Source organism: Vipera ursinii, assembly GCF_947247035.1.
Source record: "Vipera ursinii genome assembly, chromosome: Z".
Taxonomy (NCBI): domain Eukaryota; kingdom Metazoa; phylum Chordata; class Lepidosauria; order Squamata; family Viperidae; genus Vipera; species Vipera ursinii.
Window position 1 is genome coordinate 24,003,378 of NC_139517.1, and position 23,203 is coordinate 24,026,580.

The following is a 23,203-nucleotide window of genomic DNA, read 5'->3' on the forward strand; positions in this document are numbered from 1 at the left end:
AATGTGGTTCTAGCCAACCATTCAAAAGACAAGAATCCCCTTGAATAATTCTGTATTTATAACACTCCAAGGAGGTTTTCCTATTATCTCTGCCTACCGACATGACATGGAATATTCTTGCACACACCACTTTAAGAACAAATGAAAGCCACCAACACAAAATAGGAAAAAGATGAGAATGTGACATCAACCTCTTCCTCTCCTTCAACAGCTGTTGTTTGAAGTGGGTAAAACTACCTACATCAGTATGGGATTATATTATCTTGCATTATATTATATTGAATCGCTCCAGTGCCATGGGTGACATATAAACAAAGAAGAAGAAAAAAGAAACACAAGATTTAAAGTTTACATGATGGCATTTTTGTACCATACCTTACTAACTGCATTATTTTCTTATCTTACTTCCTTGGAAGACTTATCACTCTTCTTATCAAGTTTTCATAAAAAACAAAAGAAAAAATCTTTTTTTCTGTATCTAATCAAGTTTCCTCTCTCTCTCTCTCTCTCTGTCTCTGTCTCTGTCTCTCTCTCTCTGTCTCTCTCTCATTGGTTCTCTTTGTGTAAGAACTATCTACCCCATACATAGAAACAAGTAGAAACCCAGAGAAAACATATTTGATTATTCACATAACCACTGCAGCTAGGATTGTGTTTGCACAAAATTGGAAAGCACTGAAAAAACCCCAGAGGGAGAGGTGATCGGGAAAATATTGGAATGCTCGGAAATGAACAGATTAACAATGATAATTAAAGATATGACAGAGTCAGAGTATTATGAAATTTGGGGAAAATTTTATGATTGGGTGAGAAGAGAATATGGTTAAACACTAATTTAGATGGAAGAAAAAGGAGGAGATAAGAAGGGAGAGCCAGGCAATACAGTATTGGATAACTGGAGGTACTATAATTATTTGTAGAAGGATACACTGAGAAGGTCAGATTTATAGAAGTATTCATGTAATAGAAAATTAATGTTATTATACCTAATATAGATATTGAAAATCTAGGGAAAGAGTTGCTCGGGCATTACCCCTGAACTGTATCTGAAGAGGAATGAGAGGGAAGAAAGGAGAGGAGAGAGGGAAAAGAGTAGAGGAGGGGGGAGGAAGTAGAGAGGTTGGAGGAGAAGAGGAGGAGAAGTGAGGAGAAATGGGAGGGGAGTGGTGAAGGAAAGAGGAGAGGAGAAGAAGAAGAGGGAAGTAGGGAAGAAAGAGAAGAAAGGGAGAAAGAAGGTAGAGAAGAGGGAAGAGAGAGAAGGAGTGTGTGTACAGTGAAAGGGGAAATGGACGAGCAACACCAAAATTTATGTGTATGTATTTATATTATTAAGGGTATCTGATAGATAAGAATGTAAAAAGAATGTATGTTAATACTTGATAAAATATTATAGTATATTTGTTGATATGTATGGGAAGAGTTGGGGAAAATAAATAAATAAAAAGAAACAAGTAGAAACCAAGATCCATGAAGTACCAAAGTAAGCTTTTGCCCTGACATGTGCTATCTGCTGTATTAGTTATCAAGGGAATGCCCTGATCCCGACCTTCACTCCTTCTGTCGCAATCTGAAGACACTCTTATTTGAACAAGCCGGCCAGGCCTGATGGGGGATGGGTTGGGTTTTATGGTCATTTTTAATATTTGCATTTACTGTTTTTAGTCGGGCATATGTTTAATTTTCTTTTAACTTTTGTATTTTTGTATTTTTTATATATTTGCCCTGTTCACTGCCCTGAGTCCTTCGGGAGAAGGGCGGTATATAAATAAAATTATTATTATTATTATTATTATTATTATTATTATTATTATTATTATTATTATTATTATTATTATTATTATTATTATTATTATTATTATTATTATTATTATTATTATTATTATCCTCAGTGATCAATCAAAAGCAGGACTGTGAAAAAGAACATTCTTAAAAACATCAGGCAAAGGAATACTCTAAAAAGGTTGCTTTAAAATGTCAATCAACTATTTTGTATGTTCTGAAGTGAGGACAAACATGCTCGTGAAGCAGTCTGTTATATTTCATGAAGCAATTTGAACAACTCCTAGGCTGGGTGGGGCTTCATCTCCCTAGCTCACAAATAGCAGTAGTTGTACATATTTATACATATGTAGAGATGCTTCTCATCCAATTTCTGAAATTCCAGCTAAAGGAATAATGGTAAAAAGAACTAAGAAAAATGTGCATAACTTTTCTTTCAAATCCACCATAATGCTTTATTCACCATAAGGTATTGGGATTTAACTGATTTAAATTTAAAACCATGCTGAAGATCTTCATTTTCTCTTTTACTTTTGAAAGAACCTCCTGTTATGCACTCTTGAGAAAGTTTATTGAAATTACAGATGTACAGTATGCCAGAATCATCAGTAGTATTTTTTTTAAGTAATGGGGGAAATAAAAATTATTTACAATATAAAATTCTAGCTGTATTCATTCTTTCAGATTTTGATCCTACTAGTTCCTAATGTCTTTCAGTAATATGCAATAAAAGGATAAACCCAATTAAAAATATAAATCCTGCATTTTAATTTAAATAAATTACAATGGTAAAAATAGAAAGCCCATGGAATGACACATTAAAAAAGAAAGAAATTAGGTCCATTTGGTGGCATATTTTAAACCACTTTAACAGCTTCAGGAACTTGAGGTAATTATAGGATGACCTTAAAAGAAGGAGAAGATATAGAAATAATTCTTCTGTGTAACATGGAACTAAGCATTAGAGTACCTTGAGCAGCATTTAATCTCTTTTACAAAAAATAGAAGCACTCATATAATTTCAAAAATGGCATTCTTAATTAGAATCTTTCTTATAGCATTTTTTACTTCATGATTTCTTAAAGAGTAGATCAGAGGATTGAAAACTGGTGTAACTACACTGTATAAAAGAGAGACAATCAGGTCTTTATCAGAGGAACCATTGGCAGAAGCAAACATATAGTTAGACAATACTGGTATGTAGAACATTGCCACAATAGTCAGGTGAGATGCACAGGTGGAGAAGGCTTTCCAACAGTTCTGCCATGACTGGACTTTAAGGAAGAGAAAGGAGATGATGTAAAAATAGGAAAGAAGAGTGAAAAAGAAAGAACAAAAAGCAATTGAACCAGTAACAAGATTTAGCAGGACATAACTAAGTCTTGTACTAGTGCAAGCTAATGTCAGGAGGGGTTTGATGTCACAAAAAACATGTGGGACAAGATTGGGGCCACAGAAAACAAGTTGAGAGATCACAGTTGTATGCATCAAGGCATAAAAAAACCCAGTAGTCCATGTGACTCCAGATAGGGTAATACAAACCCATTTATTCATGATGAGAGTATAACGCAATGGGTTGCAGATAGCCACATAGCGGTCACATGCCATGATGCCCAGAAGCACAGCCTCGCTACAGCCCAGGAAGTGGAAGAAGTGCATCTGAGTGAGGCAGCCAATAAAAGAAATAGACTGATGCTTTCTAAGTAATCCCCTTAGCATTTTTGGCACAGTCACTGTTGAGTAGCATATATCCAAACAAGAAAGGTTTCCCAGAAAAAAATACATGGGGGTGTGAAGCCGAGGTTCAGCCAGAATGACTGTCAGAATGGCCCCATTTCCCAATAAACAGGCTATATAGAGCAGCAGAAAAAGTATGAAGAGAACCTGTTGTAGCTTGTGGTCCCTTGTTAGACCAAGGAGGATAAATTCAGATACTTCTGTCCAGTTCTTCATGTCTGTCAGTAGGGAAAAAAAGTGAGTGTTTTGAGAGACTTTCACAGTGCTATACAAATGACAACAAAAAAGCCATTTTTAATACAGGCATTCAATCATAAATCTTGTAATTAAATTCAATCCATACAAATACTTCATGCATTTATTCAATATATTATCATTAGACTTTAATTTTCAAGACATGTAAAACCATTTGGTGTCTTTACACCAGTCTGGATGTTGACAAACAAAATTGGAGGCATGATGAAGGAGCAAAATAGTGTGAAATATTAGCAAATTTTCATTATTTTTTTTTATTGAAAAGTTTTACAGTACATTTTATTTATAAAAAAACAAACCCCTCCTGACCCCCTCCCCTCTTCCCAACCCTCCCCGACACCTCCCTCTCTCCCCCGCCCCCCTCCCCAACTTCCCAGAGCGAAATACAAGGTATAAAAGTAGAAACAATCATAATCTACCATATGCAAACAACAATAGACTATTAAATCTATCGCACTTTAACTCTTATAAAATGACTGCAAGCAATATAAATATCACATCAGCACTTATTCAAATGCTAAATTTGAACTATAATTTTAAAGCAAATTTTCATTATTTAGAAATAATTTGTAAATTCTGAAAAATTAAACTCAACATAATAGAAATGATGAATCTATTCACATAATGGCAAATAAGGAAGGGTAAGGATGGATGATATGTTGGCTTTTCCCATACCTTTCCTTGTGTATTTAAGGGACATAAATTATAAGGTTTCAATCTATTGAGATGTATTCATCCTTGGAACTCTGGTGGTCAAATCAAGGAAAGCACTAAGTGATAAAGAGATCAACAGACTCAACAAAACATAACAAATTTTCCAACTGAAGTGAAGACCATTGCAGAAAAAAAAGAGACCAGTTATTGATATTTGAATAAATCAGGATTGTTATTTTATTAATACTGTTTAGCAGCTTATCTACATCTGTACTATAATAGAGAGGACTTTGCTGGATTTATTAACATTTACTAGTACAAATATGCTTCTGCAGAATATAGAGTTAATGTAAAATTGCTTTCGCCTCTGAAGAAGAGAAATACAACTCTGATTTTTTTGCCATGAGTCCAAAGTTTCTGAATATGAGTTAAATTCAGCATATGTTGAACTACTTTCTCCAAGTATAGGCTATGAGTGTTCATGACACTTCATTTTATTTCGTTTTTCTAAGTATTGTGCTTTGTTTTTCAGGGCAACAAATGGTGCTATGTGAAATATTTGCTTCAAAGGTCAATCATTTCCAATATATCCAGAGTTACTGGCAACATTTATGACTGGAGAATATTCACTAAATCTAGATTGTAATTGTGCTCAAATGCTTCCTTATAAACTATTGGTTTTAGATGGTGCATTTACCAGGATAGTTAATGGGATTTATTTGAGTCTTGGAAGTTCTATAAACCCCGTTATTGCAAAGAATATTGTCCAAACCCAGGAAGCCAACTACAGTTTCATAATGTCAGGTAAAATGGTTTATTTAAAGTTTCCACTACTCAATTTGAAGTCTTACTCTAAACCATTATATTTACCTTGCTGGAAGTTCACACATTACTAATTATAGTTCTAAAACCTGTTTTATGGATGATCACAGGAAACTGGCCAGCACTGAGGAGATGAGCAACAGGCCCATTTGTTCAATATTTGAACTTGATTCCATGCCTTCATACAGATTAAATTCATACTATAAACTAAAAAACTTAAATGAATTAGGCAATGCATGTTTTAATCTCATTTTTTTAAAAAAATTCTCAAAAGGTAGATAAAGCATGGACCCTTTTTTATATATATAGAAGTGCCTCCATCTGGTAAAGCATAAAGGTTCCTTTGTCTTTTCTTTTGAAATGTTGTTTAGACATATCTTCAGGTATATCACACTAGAGTTTGTATAGTTTCCATTGCATTTCCATAATGGAAGGAATGTATAGATCAAACTGAGATCCGCAAATAAAATGCCAATATCTAACATTTATTAGGTAAGTATCTAATATCTATAAAATATTGTGGCAGTTTTTACCTTATGGAAATTTCCTACTCAGTTCAATAAAGATGATTGTTGAAGAGTTGCCTAAGAGCTGGAAAATCAAGTAGGTACATTTAGACAGAATATAGGAAGCCAAACCTCAAATCAGAATATGTCCTGAATGATTTGTGCGTTGCATTGTGTGCTTGGTATATAAAATATGGTTTGGTGCCATTGGGGAGAAGTTAGAAATTAATGAAGTAGTGTGCTTATGTGGGAATAGATATTTTCAGTTAAGGCTGTAAGCAATTTGTTCATCCAATTAGTAACAAAGAAGGATATTTGGTTGGTTTGATTTGGTCTGATTTGGTTTGGTTTGGTTAAGTTATAGAAATATTTCTCCCAAAGGAATATTTTTTCCCCTTCCCAACAGGGGAACCTGCAATAATTTGTATGTTGTGTGGTTTCTATTAATACCTTTGTTGGTTGTAAAATGAATAATAATTACGTTTTACTATTACCATATGAAGTTACCTCAATGTTATCGTTGCAAATCTACTGCAGTACTTGTCCACCACTATTATACAGGCCAGAAGGGAAATTATGATGAAAACTGTTAAGTCATGGGCTCTTGGGTGCAGGAAGTGTTATGTATGCAGGCACCTGCATAGCAACAGCCACCAGGGGGCGTTGGCCTGAACGGTTTTGGCGGGAAACCCAGTTTCGGTGGGAAACCTAGGGCCAACCCCATTGGCTGCCACTTACCTGGCTAGGTATTTAAGGAGGCCAGGTAACCCTCATTCCCCAGTTCACTACTCCCCTCCAATAAAGAGCTGAACTCACACTCTGGCTGGCGTCTCTTCCTTGTGTCGGACCCACTACACAACAGTGGCGACGAAGGTGGGATTGCTGCCGACCAAGAGCTGAAGGAAAAGGCATTTTCCTTCCTTCTCCCCCCACGACCGCCAGCTGACCAGCCGACTGGTCCACGCCGGTCGCCGCATCTGAAACCGAGACCGCACACCGCACCGCGACCGAGACCGCAAACGCACCACCATGGCAAGAGCCGGACAAACCTGCGAGTTCGACACCTGCCACCCCGAGACCTGGGGCCGTTACCTGGCTCACGTTGAACTGTACATGCAGTTCAACCAGATATCAGAGGACGGTGCGAAGGCGGCAGCACTGTTTTGCCTCGGGGGGCCAGCGCTGCTGGAGATTGCCACAAACCTGTTCCCCCAGGAGGCCATCAACACCGTCACGTACTGGGACCTCATGGCCAGACTCAACACCCATTTCAAGCCCCGGCGCTCCAAGGTGGCCGCGCGGTCACAATTCGAAAAAAGGGACCAGCGTCCCGATGAGATGGGTGCCGATTTCCTCGCTGCCCTATGAGAAGCCCCCATTGCCTGCAGGTTCACGAACTTGGAGGAGTGGCTACGGGACCAGTTTATCTGCAGTCTACGGGACAGGCGGCTGCAAGAGCGCCTGTTTGAGAGAGAGTAGGGTTCGCTCCAGGAAGCCGAGGATGCCATCCTCGCCCACGAAGCGGCCTGCGGGGCCATCCAAGCCTGCCAGGAAACCCGGTGTGGCAACCAGGTGACCAGCATTCATGAGCAATTTGCCTTGGAGGAGGACGACCAGAGCATCGACCTCCTCCAGCGGAAATCGACCCCAGACCAGCGAGCCAGATGGCCAGACAAGCCCAGGCCTCCCAGCAACACTGCCAACCCTCAGAAGTGTGCAGGGTGTGGTGGGAACCACGTGCACAGCCTCTTGCAAGTTTTCTCTGCAAGAAAACAGGCCACATAGCCACGGTCTGCCATAGCCACCACCCCCGAGAGGAGATCCACGAGCTGCAGCCGGAGGAATCACCATTCGAAGGTACTGGGGCCCCGACCAAAACGCGAATTGGCTATGTTGAGAGACGGCTGGCCATTAATCACACGGGTAGCCGCCGGCTACTCAAGCCTAAAATTAGATTAACAATCTGCTTGCAAGGCACCCCTTGCAGCATGGAGCTTGACTCCGGATCAGCAGTCTTGATCATTTTGGACGAGACCCTTAACTACATAAATAGCCGGAGCAAGCAGCAGATTAAATTACAGCCTACAAATTTAACCTTGACCAATTTCCAGAACTCACCGGTCAAGGTAAGAGGGGAGGCCACCGTCTCGGTGGGGTTTAAGGGTCGCAAAGAGCACCTGGGGGTTGTAGTAGTGGAAGGCCGGAGAGCCAGCCTAGTCAGCCTAGACTGGTTCGAGGCCCTGGGAATCGCAGTCACCGGGATCCACTGGATCCAGGGGAACCCCGTCGAGACCGTCTGCAAGGAGTTCGCAGACATCTTCGACGGGACACTGGGCAGGTACACAGGGCCCCCCCATATCATTCAAGCTTAACTCGAATGTTCCCCCAATTAGGGTCCAGCCGCGGCGAGTCCCCTTCACGCTCAAACAAAAAATAGAGCATGAATTAGATAAGCTAGTGGCCCAGGGAATCTTAGAGCCCGTTGACGGGGGGGAGTGGGAAACCCCAATCGTCACTCCCCTCAAATCCAATGGAGAAATTAGGATCTGTGCCGACTACAAGTTTTCAGTGAACCGTGCCCTAAACCCGCACGCTTACCCGGTCCTCACGGTCAGCCATGTTCGTGCTTCCCTCCAAGGCAGCACCATCTTTGCAAGGCTCAATCTTGCGCAGGCGTACCAGCAACTCACAGTCACACGGGCTACAGCTGACATTCAAACTATAGTAACACACAGGGGGGCATTCCGGGTGAACAGGCTGCAGTTTGGAGTTAGCATGGCTCCTGGCATTTTTCAGGAAGTCATGGAGAAGACACTCAAGGGCATCCCAGGAGTCTGCCCCTATTTTGATGACATCCTGATTGCAGGAGCGTTAGCAGAAGAACTAGCAGGTAGGCTCAGGGAGGTACTGTCCAGGCTACACACAGCTGGACTTAAACTCAAAAGGGAGAAATGCAGCAAAGGGGTGCCCTCCACAGAATTCCTGGGGTTCAGAGTAGATACCAGGGGAATTCACCCCACAGAATCCAAGGTGAGGGCCATCAAGCTAGCACCCACACCCAAGAACAAGACAGAGCTACAGGCATTCCTGGGCCTGTTGAATGTCTACCATGCATTCCTCCCACACAAGGCAGCCATTGCAGAGCCACTCCACAGGCTACTAGACAAGCAGGCAGCATGGGTCTGGACTGCCGCCCACGACCATAGCTTCAAGGCCTTGAAAGCACTACTGTCGGATAAGTCCACAATAACCCATTTCATCGAGTCCAAGCCCATTTGCATCGCATGTGATGCATCCCCTTACGGTGTGGGCGCAGTACTCAGCCACCTTGAGCCCAATGGGGTGCAAATCCCCATAGCCTATTATTCCAGGACGCTGTCTGGAGCAGAAAGAAACTATGCCCAAATTGACAGAGAAGCCCTGGCAATCGTGGCAGGTATCAAAAAATTCCACGATTATCTGTATGGCAGGGAGTTCACTGTCTACACGGACCACAAACCACTCCTGGGCCTGTTCACAACAGACAGGCAGACCGCACAAATCCTGTCCCCCAGAATGCTCCGGTGGTCCATCTTCCTTGCAGCCTACAATTGCAAACTGGTGCATAAGCCAGGGAAGGAGATGGGCCACGCAGACAGTCTAAGTAGGCTACCCATAGACACCCCTGATCCAGACCCAGCCCCAACCACACAGATCCTAGCACTGCAGGAGCTGCCAGAATGCCAAGTTCATGCCAAGGACATTGCCAGCCACACAGCCACAGACAACATCATGAGCAGGGTACATTCCTGGGTTTGCACAGGGTGGCAGGACAAGTCCCCGGGACCTGAGTTCCAGGCCTATTTCACCAGGCGCAACAAGATCTCCACACACAGGGGCTGCCTCCTCTGGGGAAGCAGAGTCATCATTCCCACCGCAGTACAGGGCAGGGTATTGGACTCCTTACACAAGGGACACCCGGGGGTGGTTAGGATGAAGGCCCTGGCCAGAAGCTACCTCTGGTGGCCAGGGCTGGACAAGGACATTGAGGAATGGGTCAAGGCCTATTACACATGCCAGAGATCCAGACCAGAAATGCCACACGCACCCGTGCACAGGTGGGAGGCCACACACACACCCTGGTCCCGCATCCACATTGACTATGCAGGGCCATTCCAGGGCCAGCTATTCTTAGTAGTGGTGGACAGCCACTCCAAGTGGTTGGAGGTAGTCCCAGTGCCCAACATGACCTCGGGGAGGACAATCCAGGTGCTCAGAGCTCTCTTTGCCACACACGGCCTCCCCAACCTAATTGTGTCTGACAATGGGCCGCAGTTTACCGCTACTGATTTCCAGGCGTTCTTTTTTTTTTATTGAAAAGTTTTATCATACATTTTATCTTTAACAATCCCCCTACCCCTCCCCTATCCCTCCCTCCCTACCCCTCCCCCCTCCCCTCCCCCCCGACTTCCCAGAGCTAAGTACAAGGTATAAAAAACCAAAAAAAGCAATCATAAACATCCATATGCTAACAACCATAAACTCTAAAATCTATCTCTCTCTAGCTCATATAGGATAACTACAAACACTATTAATATAAAATATATTAAAAAAGAGAAAAAAAAGGAGAAAAGAAAGGAAGACTTATTCAAATGCTACATGAAACTTCTTAGTCCCATATTTGTTCTGGATATACTCAATCCATTTTCTCCACTCCATAACATAACGTTCTTGCGAGTGATCTTTCAAATAAGCCGAGATCTTTGCCATCTCTGCCAGGCTGATTTCCAGGCGTTCTTGAAGGTGAACTGGATTAGGCACGCCACCTCTGCGCCTTTCCATCCATCGACCAACGGGCAAGCCGAATGGATGATAAGGACGACCAAAGACGCACTCCGGCACATCATTAGCGAGGACTGGCACCACAGACTGGCCAAATTCCTAATCGCCCAGCACACTACACCATGCGTTGCTACTGGGAAGAGCCCAGCAGAGCTGCGATGGGGATGGCGCCTCATCACCAAGCTGGACCGTTTACACCCAGACTGGGTAGCAGCCGAGACGGTTAGGTCACCACCACCATCAGCATCATCATCCTCTTCATCGTCATCATCACCAGCACACAGAGTTCTCAACGTGGGGGACCTGGTCTGGGCAAGGAACTATGGGGCAGGGCACCCATGGGTTCCAGGAACAGTGGTTGAAATAACTGGACCTCTCTCCTACATTGTGGGGGTGGAGGGGGACAGACACATAATGCGACACATTGACCAGCTCAGAGGAAGAGTCCCTGAGCGCACCACACATGCCCAACTGGAGAGCCACACCCCAGGAGAGGCCAGCCCAACCGGAAACCACACAGGACAGGAGCCAGAGGAGGAGGGCCTCCTGAACCCAGTTCTGTTCAACCCAGTACAGAGGCCCCAGGAACCAGCCATCCAAGCCCAGGGCCAGGCCACACCCAGACGGTCCACCCGGCCCCACAGGACACCTGCCTACCTGTCGGACTATGTGTGCAAATGACCCCTACACAGTTGCATTGTTTTTTTATCATTAACACACAGTGTATATAGTTATAGTTAGTTGTTCATTGTTATGTGGTTCTTCACTAAGGGGGGAAGGGTGTTATGTATGCAGGCACCTGCATAGCAACAGCCACCAGGGGGCGTTGGCCTGAACGGTTTTGGCGGGAAACCCAGTTTCGGCGGGAAACCTAGGGCCAACCCCATTGGCTGTCCGCTTACCTGGCTAGGTATTTAAGGAGGCCAGGTAACACTCATTCCCCAGTTCACTACTCCCCTCCAATAAAGAGCTGAACTCACACTCCGGCTGGCGTCTCTTCCTTGCGTCGGACCCACTACACAACAGGAAGGAAGACACAAGGCTGAGTACAAGATAACACATGCTTTATTCTTGCCAGAACTGTACTGGAATCTTGGGCTGCAACCAGCCACAATGTATAGTCTAGCCCCTAGGCGGCAGCCAATGGGTTTGAACCCACTTTTGCCACCTGGGGCTAACTAATTGCAGGACTGAAGACAGCTAGTCTAGGTTGCTGGAAAGCTGTTAGTTACTTCAGCAACTCATGTGGTATAACACCACAAGCACAGTATATAACACCCCTTCCCCCCTTAGTTCAGACTATGACAACCACGATTTAGTCTTGACAGCTGTCCAGACTTATTAATCAACTCACATACAACTGTAGTGATAATAATAAAAATAATAAATAATAATAATTTCACTGTGGCTACAATGAGATTAAACAACGTCAAATGAACAGGCTTTCATTTCAGTAATGGCAGTTTCACATTGCCCAAGTTTCTGTAGTTAGTGGTACAAGTTTGAAAACACCATACATCACTTTATTTTACAATGTAATCTGTGAGGTACGCAGGAGGCTTGTGTGGCCTAGAGAAACGTCTTGGAGTTCCAATCACCTTGTGGTCTACCAGCTTGCCCAGTGGGCTGGGTAGACCATGTCCCTTTGTGCTCCATGTCAAGGGGAATTGAAACACTCTGGCTGGCCTCACCAGATTGGCCCACCCCAGAATCAGTTTGTTCTGCAGAGTAGGCAGAGCAGTTGCTGAGGTTCGGCTGGCTCACTTGGTCAGGGGTTCCATGTTGCACTCCTGTGCTACCTGGTTCTTCCTCAGATTCTATCTCCGCTGAGAAGGAAAAACCCTGGTGGTTCAAGTAAGGGCTGGCTTCGCCGCAAGTTTGAGGACCTTGGGAGGGACTTATGATGCAGTCCTCACTTAGTGGCCATTCTGGAAACCTTTTCCTGAGTTGAACAATATGTCTACTGACAACTCTCCCTCCCTCCAACCCCACTTCATAAGATTGGTTATTTGACCAGGAACCCATAAATTCCCTTGACCATAGTTTCTGGCCCAAACCAAATAACCCATGTGCAGCCCCCTCAGAAGCGTTGGTCGAGAGGCTTCTGCTGCCACTCTATCTGGGTGCAACCTGTCCAGTTTAGTAATCAAATGCCTCCCCCAACATAGTTCTGCAGGACTTTTACCTGTGGCCATGAAGGGTGTAGAATGCTGGCAGAGTAAAAAATCTGCCAATCTGTGATGCCAGTCACCTGTGACAATGCACTTGAGTGCCTCTTTCATTGTCCTCACCAAGAGTTCAGCTTGACCATTAGACGATGGATGAAAGGGTGCAGACGTTGCATGTCTGATGAGACTAGCTCTAAGGAAAGCCTGAAATTCAGCAGCAGTGAATTGGGCCCCATTGTCAGAAACTAAGACATCAGGCAACCCATGTGTTGCAAAGAGTTTTCTCAGCACCTGGATGGTCCTAGCAGTAGTCATCTTAGGAACTGGAATTACTTCTAGACCAGGGAGTGTGTGTTTCCTCCCACCTGTGAACTGGGGCCTGTGGCATTTCAGGCCTCGATTGCTGTCATGTATAACAACCATGGATTTGACCCTTGATGGCCTTATTAAGGCCAGGCCACCAAAGGTAGCTTCTAGCTAAGGCTTTCATTCTGACAATGCCTGGATGGCTTTCATTTAAGGAGTGTAAGACCCTGTTTCTTAGGGAAGTGAGAATTATGACTCTGTCCCCCCCATTAAATGCACCCTTTATGTGCAGACAACTCATGTCTCATGACAAAGAAACTTTGAAACTCAGAGCCTGGACTTTTTTCCAACCAACCTATGTACACCCATGACAATACTCTACTAAGTATTTTATCTGTTGCAGTTTCAGCAGCAATGTCCCCTGCATGGAGGGGAAACTCAGGACTGTCCTGTATGGACAATATTCTAGCAGCAGGAGCTGGATCTAGATCCATTAGTGGCAGTGGTAGTCTGCTGAGGCCATCAGTGAGGCCCATTTCCTTCCCTGGTTTGTGAATTAGTTTAAAATTATATGCAGACAGAAAAATAGACCATCTCAACATTCTTGGAGATAGTATATGGGGGGGGTTGTTTTTCTGTTGTGAACAGTCCCAACAGAGGTTTGTGGTCAGTGTAGACAGTGAAATCCCTGTCATATAAGTAATCATGATTTTTTTTTAATTCCAGCAACTATGGCCAGGGCCTCTTTGTCAATCTGGGCATAGTTCTGCTCAGCAGAGGACAAAATCCTTGAGTAAAATGCTATGGGAGCCTGTTTCCCATTTTTTCTCTAAGTGGCTTAAGATTGCCCCCACTCCATAAGGAGATGCATCACATGCAAGACATACAGGTTTAGACTCTATGTAATGAGTTACCATGGAGTTTTCAGACAGTAGTGCTTTCAAGTCCTGGAAACTTTTTTCATGTAAATTAGTCCATTTCCAAGGAGCTTTTTTGTCAAGTAGCCTGTGGAGGGGCTCTGCTATTGCTGCCTTATGCAGTAGAAATGTATGATAAAAATTTAGGAGACCCCAAAATGCTTGCAGCTCTCCTTTTGATTTGGGCCTAGGAGCCATCTTTATGGCCTTCACTTTAGAATCAGCGGGGTGAATGCTGTTAGCATCAATTCAAAACCCCAAGAATTATGTTGATGAAACCCCAATACTACACTTGTTCTTTTTAAATTTGAGGCCTGCTTCATGAAGCCTCTGCAAAACAGCCCTGAGCCTTCCGGCCAACACTTCTGGGGATTCCCCTGCAATAAGAACATCATCAAAATAAGGGCAGATGCCCTGGATGCCCTTAAGTGTATGTTCCATAATTCCTTGGAAAATACCCGGTACAACACTGACTCCAAACTGTAAGCATTTAACTTTGAACACCCCTCTGTGAGTCACAATCATTTGAGCCGTGGCTGTGGCTTCATCAACTGGCAATTGCTGATAGGCCTGTGCTAAATCAAGTTTAGCAAAAATGATTCCCTCTTGCAAGGAGGCTAAAATATGGTTGACTACATGAACCGGGTAAGGGTGTTGCTTGAGGGCCTTATTTAATGTGCATTTATAATCAGCGCAAATACAAACTTCCCCATTGGACTTAAGTGGGGTGACAATAGGAGTTTCCCACTCCCCCCCATCAATAGGCTATAACATGCCCTGTACAACAAGCTTATCAATTTCGGAATCAATTTTGTGCTTTAAGGCAAAGGGGACCCTGCAAGGTTTAACCCTAATTGGAACAACATTAGGATCTAACTTAAAAGAAATAGGCAGGGCTGTGTATGTCCCCAGGGTTGAATCAAAAACATCCACATATTCTTCGCATACTGACATGAGGTCTGCAGTTTGTGTCTGGTTTATACCAGTAATCTGAATACCTAAGGTATCAAACCAATCAAGTCCAATTAGACTCGTTCTTTGGCCCCCTACTACTATTACATCCAAGTGCCCCAAAACCCCTTTAAATTTTACCAATAATGTGGCTTCATCCTTAACTTTAATGTGAGCATTCTGAAAATCCGTTTAAATGATATCTGAGGGTCTTAGTTTAGCCCAATTATTACTGCGCCTAGACACAAAATCAAATGTGTCTTGCAAAATGATTGAGAGTGCAGAGCCGGAATCTAATTCCATCTTACATGGAACTCCTTGTAGCTCTACCAAGAGCTTAAGTTTGGGTTTGAGGGGGCATTGAGCCCCGGTGTGGCACACGCTTCTACAGCTTCTGAAGAATCCCACACTAACTAGATCCTAGGCACCAGTACTTCTCCTAGTCGGTTCTTCTGACTGGTGTTTGGGTGGCTGGTCTCTCTGGCAGGCTCTGCAAACCACCATGATGTGGCCTGTTCTTCTGCAAGCTCTACACGTGGCCGAGTGAAATCTGCATTTGGCGTGAAGATGGTTGCCTCTGCACCCCTTACATCTTGGTAAGAAAACTGCCTTGTAACCGTCCTCTCGCTGGTGGTTGTTGTGGTTTTGTGCATTAGATTGCCTTTGAAGTCTGTTGATCTCGGGTTCTTCTTTTTTGAGAATTCTCTGGTGCATTTCACGACCTCTAGATGGAGTGATTCTTCAACTTTTGAAGGTTTGGTAGGCTGGACTGCCTGCACTGTGCTCCTGGTGGCTTCGCCGGCCATCACCTCATACTGTGCCTCAGAAAATGTTAAGTTGGGTCTAGCAAACAGTCTCTGCTGAAGCGTTCTGTTCCGAAGGCCACAGATGAGCTGGTCTCTTAGTCGTTCTTCTAATTTTGAGAACTTGTAAAGGCGTGTGGCCTGTCTTAGGCCCGCAATGAACTCCAAGGCTATCTCCCTGGGTAGCTGCATTCTTTGGTTGAATTTGAATCGCCACACCATCTCCGACATCTTAGGCTGGAAGTGCCCAGTTAGCTTCTTTTTAAGGTCTGCGTATGATACTGCTTCAATGGGCATCAGCACAAAAAGATACTCTGCTAGGTCAAAAGTTTCTGGGCTGCACACGCAAAGCAACGTGGCAGCCTTCAGGCCTTCCTCCGCAATTTGATTTGCTCTCAGATAGTTTTCTACTTGCGAAAGGTAAGATGGCCATTCTTCCGGATGCTTCACATCAAACTCTCTTAATTTGCTGACCTTCGGCATTCTTCCTTCAGATTCCTGCAATCTTCAGATCCTGCTTCTAGGCTCAGGGAATGCGTCCACTGAGCATGAGGCCACTAGTGTGACTTACTAGCCGGCCTTTGGGGGGGAAATACCTCTTCCCTCCAGCGTGTGCTGCCAACCCCTCATTGACTACAGCTCTTAATCAGCAAAGCAGGATCACATCCTCGTCGCCACTGTTAAGTCATGGGCTCTTGGGTGCTGGAAGGAAGACACGAGGCTGAGTACAAGATAACACATGCTTTATTCTTGCCAGAACTGTACTGGAATCTTGGGCTGCAACCAGCCACAATGTATAGTCTAGCCCCTAGGCGGCAGCCAATGGGTTTGAACCCACTCTTGCTGCCTGGGGCTAACCAATTGCAGGACCGGAGACAGCTAGTCTGGGTTGCTGGAGAGCCGTTAGCTGCTCCAGCAACTCATGTGGTGTAACACCACAAGCCCAGTACATAACAAAAACAAAGGCAAAAAAGAGTACCTTTTATATATTAGATAGACACATTTTTATCACTAACGTACCAGGCCGGAGTAATATGCACCTTCTAGCATATTGTGCTTCAGGTCATTTGATTATTTCTGATAGTCTGGCACTTGCAAGGCAGAGTTGAGGAAGCTTGGATGATAAGACACTGATGATTTCAAAATGAGATGGCACTGCTGTATTTCTAAACCTTCCTAGTTGCATGTATATGTTCAGATGCACTTTCCTGTATGTTTTAAATGTATTTATAGTTTTAACTGCTTTAATTGTTTACTAATTTTTATTAATAAATAAATAAATATTAAATAACAAACAAACAAACAAATAAATGTAATAATGTCTATACTAAATTACATGGATCCATTGCACACCATAAACACATAGAAGTAAATTCACAATTATTTTTCACTATTTGTTTCTTAAATATACATTCTTTAAAAAATAAACACTGGTTTGGACTGGAGTTTGAAGAGAATTGCAGAATACAAAAATTAAATTTTCTTCAATTTTGCATTAATTTGAGAATTGACAATAGGTCATTTTGATTCACACTTTCAAGCACAATGTTTTTCATCTCCCCATTATAGTTAATCATGCTCTTCAAATACATAGATCAAGGCAAAATCTGTGTTTTTAAAGATGCTTAAAATGGTATGGTGCATAAATCTACACTGTATTTCTTTTTCTCATCATTCTAAATTTACTGGCCTAATTATATAATGCTTCCTCATTATTATTATTTTTTAAAAAAGCGGAATGAAACTATGCTAGTGACTGATTGATTTACTGATTGATTTTGCACTTGTTATGGTTCATTCAAAGATTAGAAATGATAAAAGGCATTTGGGTAGAAACTGATAAAGTTTTAGTCTTGCTTTAAGTAAAATTAGGTGACCTTGAACCAGTCATTCTTTCTCAGCCTTTTGCTACAAAATCTGCAGCAACTTTTTTCAGGTAGTTTGAGAGGGAGGGAGGGAGGGAGGGAGGGAGGAAGGGAGGGAGGAAGGAAGGAAGGAAGGAAGGAAGGAAGGAAGGAAGGAAGGAAGGAAGGAAGGAAGGAAGGAAGGAAGGAAGGATCTATACAGTACTCTTGTCAGGAACCAAGTAGTTAAAAGTTTAAATTCAATAGAAGATTAAAATTAAATAAGAAATCCACAACAGTTAAAATGATATGAAAAAGAATGTATCTGTACTGATTTCTTGTCATTAGTGATGCCTCTCTTTCCCTAATGTCACTGTTTGAGAAAAATAATTAAAAGGATTATTAGGGGAATCAGAGTCATTTCTGCTTTCAGAGACAAAGAAGAAGAAAAAAGAGCCAACTTTGTAGCAATTAGAAAACCAGAATCATATTGTACGTGCCTATAGAATATATGTTACAAAGTTAATATTTGTATATATATATATATATATTTAAAAAAAGGAATTTACAGAAGTTTGATCTTTCCTCCTTTTTCATTTCTTATAGACTGTCCCAATCTTGCAGATCTTCCAAGCAGTGTACAATACAGTACAAAGTAAGTAAAATCAATAGTACATTACGTAAATATGAATATTTATTCAGGCCCTAAAGTGTTCAGACAAAAAATGGCCATAATATCTTCGCTAATTGTAGAAGACTAAGGAACATCTTTATCTATGGATGGCCTTTAATGCACAGGGAAGATTCTCCAAATGCCTCTTGGCCCATGCCCTTTGAACTCTGCCCTTTGGCCCATGCCCTTGAGGCTAGAAACCTAGGCAAGTTCTTGGAGTGTAGCAAACCTCCATACTAAGTCTTATATGACAGTAATTTCAGGAGGAAAGCTCTTTCAGCACAGTCTAGAATTTACACATGTCGAGATAAACTTGGCTTTCTGCAGAAAACTTCAGAAGATGAAAGTATCCCTGTTTCAGGACCTATATTCCAGTAGAAACAAAAACAACCCACAAAATAGCAGCAGCAAAATATTTTAATCTTTGATATTAAAGCCTATAAGGATTGAAACCTTTAGCTGGATTCTTTTACTGTCTCTTTGATATCTGATAGCAACTTAGATTGTACTACACTGCCCAGAATTATATTTCTTGTGTTAGGCAGATTTATAAATCTAATAATAAATAAATAGAATCTAGGAGACTGAGTTGTAGTTCCACCTTGTAACTCTAAAAAATACTTTAATAACCACTTTAGATGGTTATGGTATCAAGCTGGAACCTGGAAGATTGTGAGTTTTAATCTGGCATAAAAAGCCAGCTTTGTGAACTTGGGCCAGTTATTCTCTCTCAGTCCTAAGAAGCAGGCAATGGAAAACCACTTCTGAAATATTGTTTCAAAAACTGCAAAATTTAATCTGGGCAGTCACCAGGAGTCAACAATTATTTGAAGGATGACACACATAAACAAAACATATGGATGGAACAATTTCTCACAATAATTGTGTGTGTGTGTAAAGTAGAAAGCAGGTGAAATGAAAATTCATTTCCAGGCATGTAGGAGAGAAGCATATTTAATTACACAAAAGTAGATTTAGATAAAAAGCAAAAAACAAACAAACCATTGTATTGTTTTTTTCTATTGTATATTTGTGATTATTTTCTTAGGAAGATGCTATTTTAAAATTGGAATAAAGCAACATTCACTAATCTACCCACATTTACAAAAACTGAACTGAGAAACATGCACACTTATATGCAATTATCAGAAACTGAGAAACATGCACACGTAGATGTTGAAAGTTAGATTAAAAGGTACAGCACCTTATAGAACTAACACCAAAAAATGATGTGCTTATCATCATGGGGGATTGGAATGCTAAACTAGGAAACCAAAAGATAACTGGAATAATAGACAAGTTTTGCTTTGGAGTACAAAATGAAGCAGGGCACAGGCTGACAGAATTTATTCAAGAGAATATGATGGTCATAGCAAACACTCTTTTCCAACAACCCAAGAAAAGGCTCTACACATGGACATCATCAGAAGGTCAACACAGAAATCAGATTGACTATGTGTTCTGCAGCCAAAGATGGAGAAGTTCTATACAGTCAGTAAAAACAAGACTAGGAGCTGACTGTGGCTCAGAACATGAGCTTCTTGTTGCAAAATTTAAACTTAAACTGAAGAAAGTACAGAAAAGCACTAGGCCACTCAAGTATACCCTGACGAGTATACAGTAGAGGTGACAAATAGATTTAAGGAATTAGATCTCATAGACAGAGTGCCTGAAGAACTATGGACGGAGGTTCACAACATTGTAAAAGAGCTAACAACTAAAACCATCCAAAGAAAAAGAAGTGTAAGGAAGCAAAATGGATGTCTGAGGAAGCTTTGCAAATAGCTGAGGAAAGGAGGAAAGTGAAAGGCAAGGGAGAAAAAGAAAGATACACCCAATTGAATGCAGAATTCCAGAAAATAGCTAGAAGAGATAAGGATGCCTTCTTAAATGAACAGGGCAAAGAAATAGAAGAAAACAATAGAATAGGGAGGACCAGAGATCTCTTCAAGAAAATTGGAGAGATGAAGGGAATGTTTAATGGAAAAATGGGCATGATGAAGGACCAAAATGGCAGGGATCTAACAGAGGCAGAAGAGATTAAGAAGAGGTGGCAAAATTACACAGAAGAACTATACAAGAACAAGCTTAACATCCCTGATAACCACGATGAGGTGGTCACTGACCTCAAACCAGAAATCTTAGAATGTAAGTGAAATGGGCCTTAGGAAAGCTGAGCAACAACAAAGCTAGTGGAGGTGACAGTATTCCAGCTGAGCTATTGAAAATCTTAAAAGATGATGCAGTAAAAGTGCTACACTCAATTTGCCAGCAAATTTGGAAAACTCAACAGTGGACACAGGATTGGAAAAGATCAGTTTACATTCCAATTCCAAAGAAAGGCAGTGCCAAAGAATGTTCAACTATCGCACCATTGCACTCATTTCACATGCTAGTAAAGTTATGCTTAAAATCCTACAAGCTAGACTCCAGCAGTATGTGGATCGAGAACTAGCAGAAGTACAGGCAGGATTTCGATGAGGCAGAGGAACTAGAGATCAAATTGCTAACATACGCTGGATCATGGATAAAGTTAGGAAGTTCTAGAAAAACCTCTACTGTATTTTATTGTATTGCCCTGTACACTGCCCTGAGTCCTTCGGGAGAAGGGCGGTATAAAAATTAAATTATTTATTATTATTATTATTATTATTATTATTATTATTATTATTATTATTATTATTATTATTATTATTACTTCTGCTTCATTGACTATGCTAAAGAATTTGATTGTGTGGATCACAACAAACTGTGGCAAGTTCTTAAAGAGATGGGAGTACCAGACCATCTTATTTGTCTCTTGAGAAACCTATATGCAGGTCAAGAATCAACAGTGAGAACTGGACACGTAACCACTGATTGATTGAAAATTGGGAAAGGAGTCCGGAAAGGCTGTATACTGTTGCCCTGCCTATTTAACTTATATGCAGAGCACATCATGAGAAAGGCAGGGCTAGATGAATCAAAAGTTGGAATTAAGATTGCTGGGAGAAATATCAACAACCTAAGATATGCAGATGATACCACTCTAATGGCAGAAAGTGAAGAGGAACTAAAGAGCCTCTTCTTGAGAGTGAAGAAGGAGAGTGCAAAAGTTGGGTTGAAACTAAACATTAAGAAAACCAAGATCATGGCATCTATCCCTCTCAATTTCTGGCAAATAGATCGGGAAGAAATGGAGAGAGTGACAGATTTTATTTTCCTGGGCTCCAGGATCACTGCAGATGGGGACTGCAGCCAAGAAATTAAAAGACACTTGCTCCTGGGGAGGAAAGCCATGGCAAATCTAGACAGCACACTTAAAAGCAGGAACATCAGCTTGCCAACAAATGTGCATATAGTCAAGGCTATGGTCTTCCCAGTTGCAATGCATGGCTGTGAAAGTTGGACCATAAGAAAGGCTAAGCGCCAAAGAGTTGAGGTCTTTGAACTATGGTGCAGGAGAAGACTCCCTTGAACTGCAAGGCAATCAAACCAGTCAGTCCTAGAGGAGATCACCCTTGACTGCTCTTTAGAAGGGCAGATCCTGAAATTCAAATACTTTGGCCACCTAGTGAGAAGGAGGGACTCACTGGAGAAGAGCCTAATGCTGGGAAAGGTTGAGGGGAAGAGAAGAAGGGGACAACAGAGAAAGAGGTGGCTGGATGAAGTCACTGAAGCAGTAGGCTTGAGCTTAAATGGACTCCAGAAGATGGTAGAGGACAGGAAGGCTTGGAGGAACGTTGTCCATAGGGTCGTGATGGATTGGATATGACTTTGCAACTAACAACAACAACAATGTGCAAATAAATTAAAATGAACAGTTGTACAAATTTACCAAAGAAGTAGGAATGAAACATGTAATAACATTCATGTAGTAATGCATTTGAAATCCCTCATGTTGGACTCTGAGTCACTATAACATGACATCAGTGCATGAATAGTATAGAAAGAATTTTAATGGATCAAACCCATAAGCATGGTTTGAAATATTCATCAACACTTCCTTTATTTTCAAATGTACCAACCTTTAATCCCTTTCAAAATGAACATTTTTGTTTAGAAACTTTTTTATAGCTAATTTGACTTCTTGATTCCTCAGTGTGTAGATCAGGGGATTTAAAACTGGTGTGATTACACTATATAACACAGAAATGATCATATCATTCTCAGAAGAATCACTAGCAGAAGCAACCATATAGTTGGAAAGTACTGGAATATAGAAGATGGCCACCACACTCAGATGGGATGCACAGGTGGAAAAGGCTTTCCAACGGTTCTGCCATGACTGTACCTTGAAGAAGAGGAAGGAGATGATGTAAAAATAGGAGAGAAGTGTGAAAAAAAGGGACTCAGAGCAATAGAACCTGTGACAAGTTTAAGCAGGATGAGGTTGAGGCTTGTGCTACTGCAAGCTAATTTGAGGAGGGGTTTGATGTCACAGAAAAAGTGTTCAATGAGATTTGGGCCACAGAACCAAACTTGAGAGGTCACCACTGTATGCATCAAGGCATGAAAGAAGCCAGCAGCCCATGTGGCCCCAGCTAATGTAATACAAGCCCATTTACTCATGATTAGAGTATAACGCAGAGGATGACAAATAGCTACATATCTATCATATGCCATGACACCCAGCAGCACAGCCTCACTACTGCCCAGGAAGTGGAAGAAGTGCAGCTGAGTGAGGCAGCCTGTCAAGGAGATTGACTGATAGTTTCTAAGGAAGCCACTTAGCATTTTTGGCACAGTCACTGTAGAGTAGAACATATCTAAGCAAGAAAGGTTTCCCAGAAAAAAATACATGGGTGTGTGGAGCCGAGGCTCAGCCAGAGTGACTACCAGGATGGCCCCATTTCCTAATAAACAGGTTACATAGAACAGCAGGAAAAATGTGAATAAGACCTGTTGTAGCCTGTAGTCCTTTGTTAAACCCAGAAGAATGAATTCAGACACTTCTGTCCTGTTCTTCATCTCTGCAAATAGGAAAA

The 23,203-nt window shown here is 42.0% G+C and overlaps 2 protein-coding genes across 2 annotated transcripts in view; both read right to left on the reverse strand.

Moving 5' to 3' along the window:
• LOC310650046 (uncharacterized protein) overlaps nucleotides 1-23,186 on the reverse strand; it is a gene marked incomplete at both ends in the record, with an annotated part of 33,234 nt that extends 10,048 nt beyond the window's left edge. Inside the window, 2 exon segments of the mRNA XM_083378884.1 lie at nucleotides 22,398-22,556; nucleotides 22,559-23,186. Coding sequence (XP_083235010.1) covers nucleotides 22,398-22,556; nucleotides 22,559-23,186 — 787 coding nt within the window.
• The window catches only part of LOC310649223 (olfactory receptor 12D3-like), a gene marked incomplete at its 3' end in the record, with an annotated part of 92,108 nt that overhangs the window by 68,404 nt on the left and 501 nt on the right, over nucleotides 1-23,203 (reverse strand). The window contains 1 exon segment of the mRNA XM_083377528.1: nucleotides 23,118-23,188.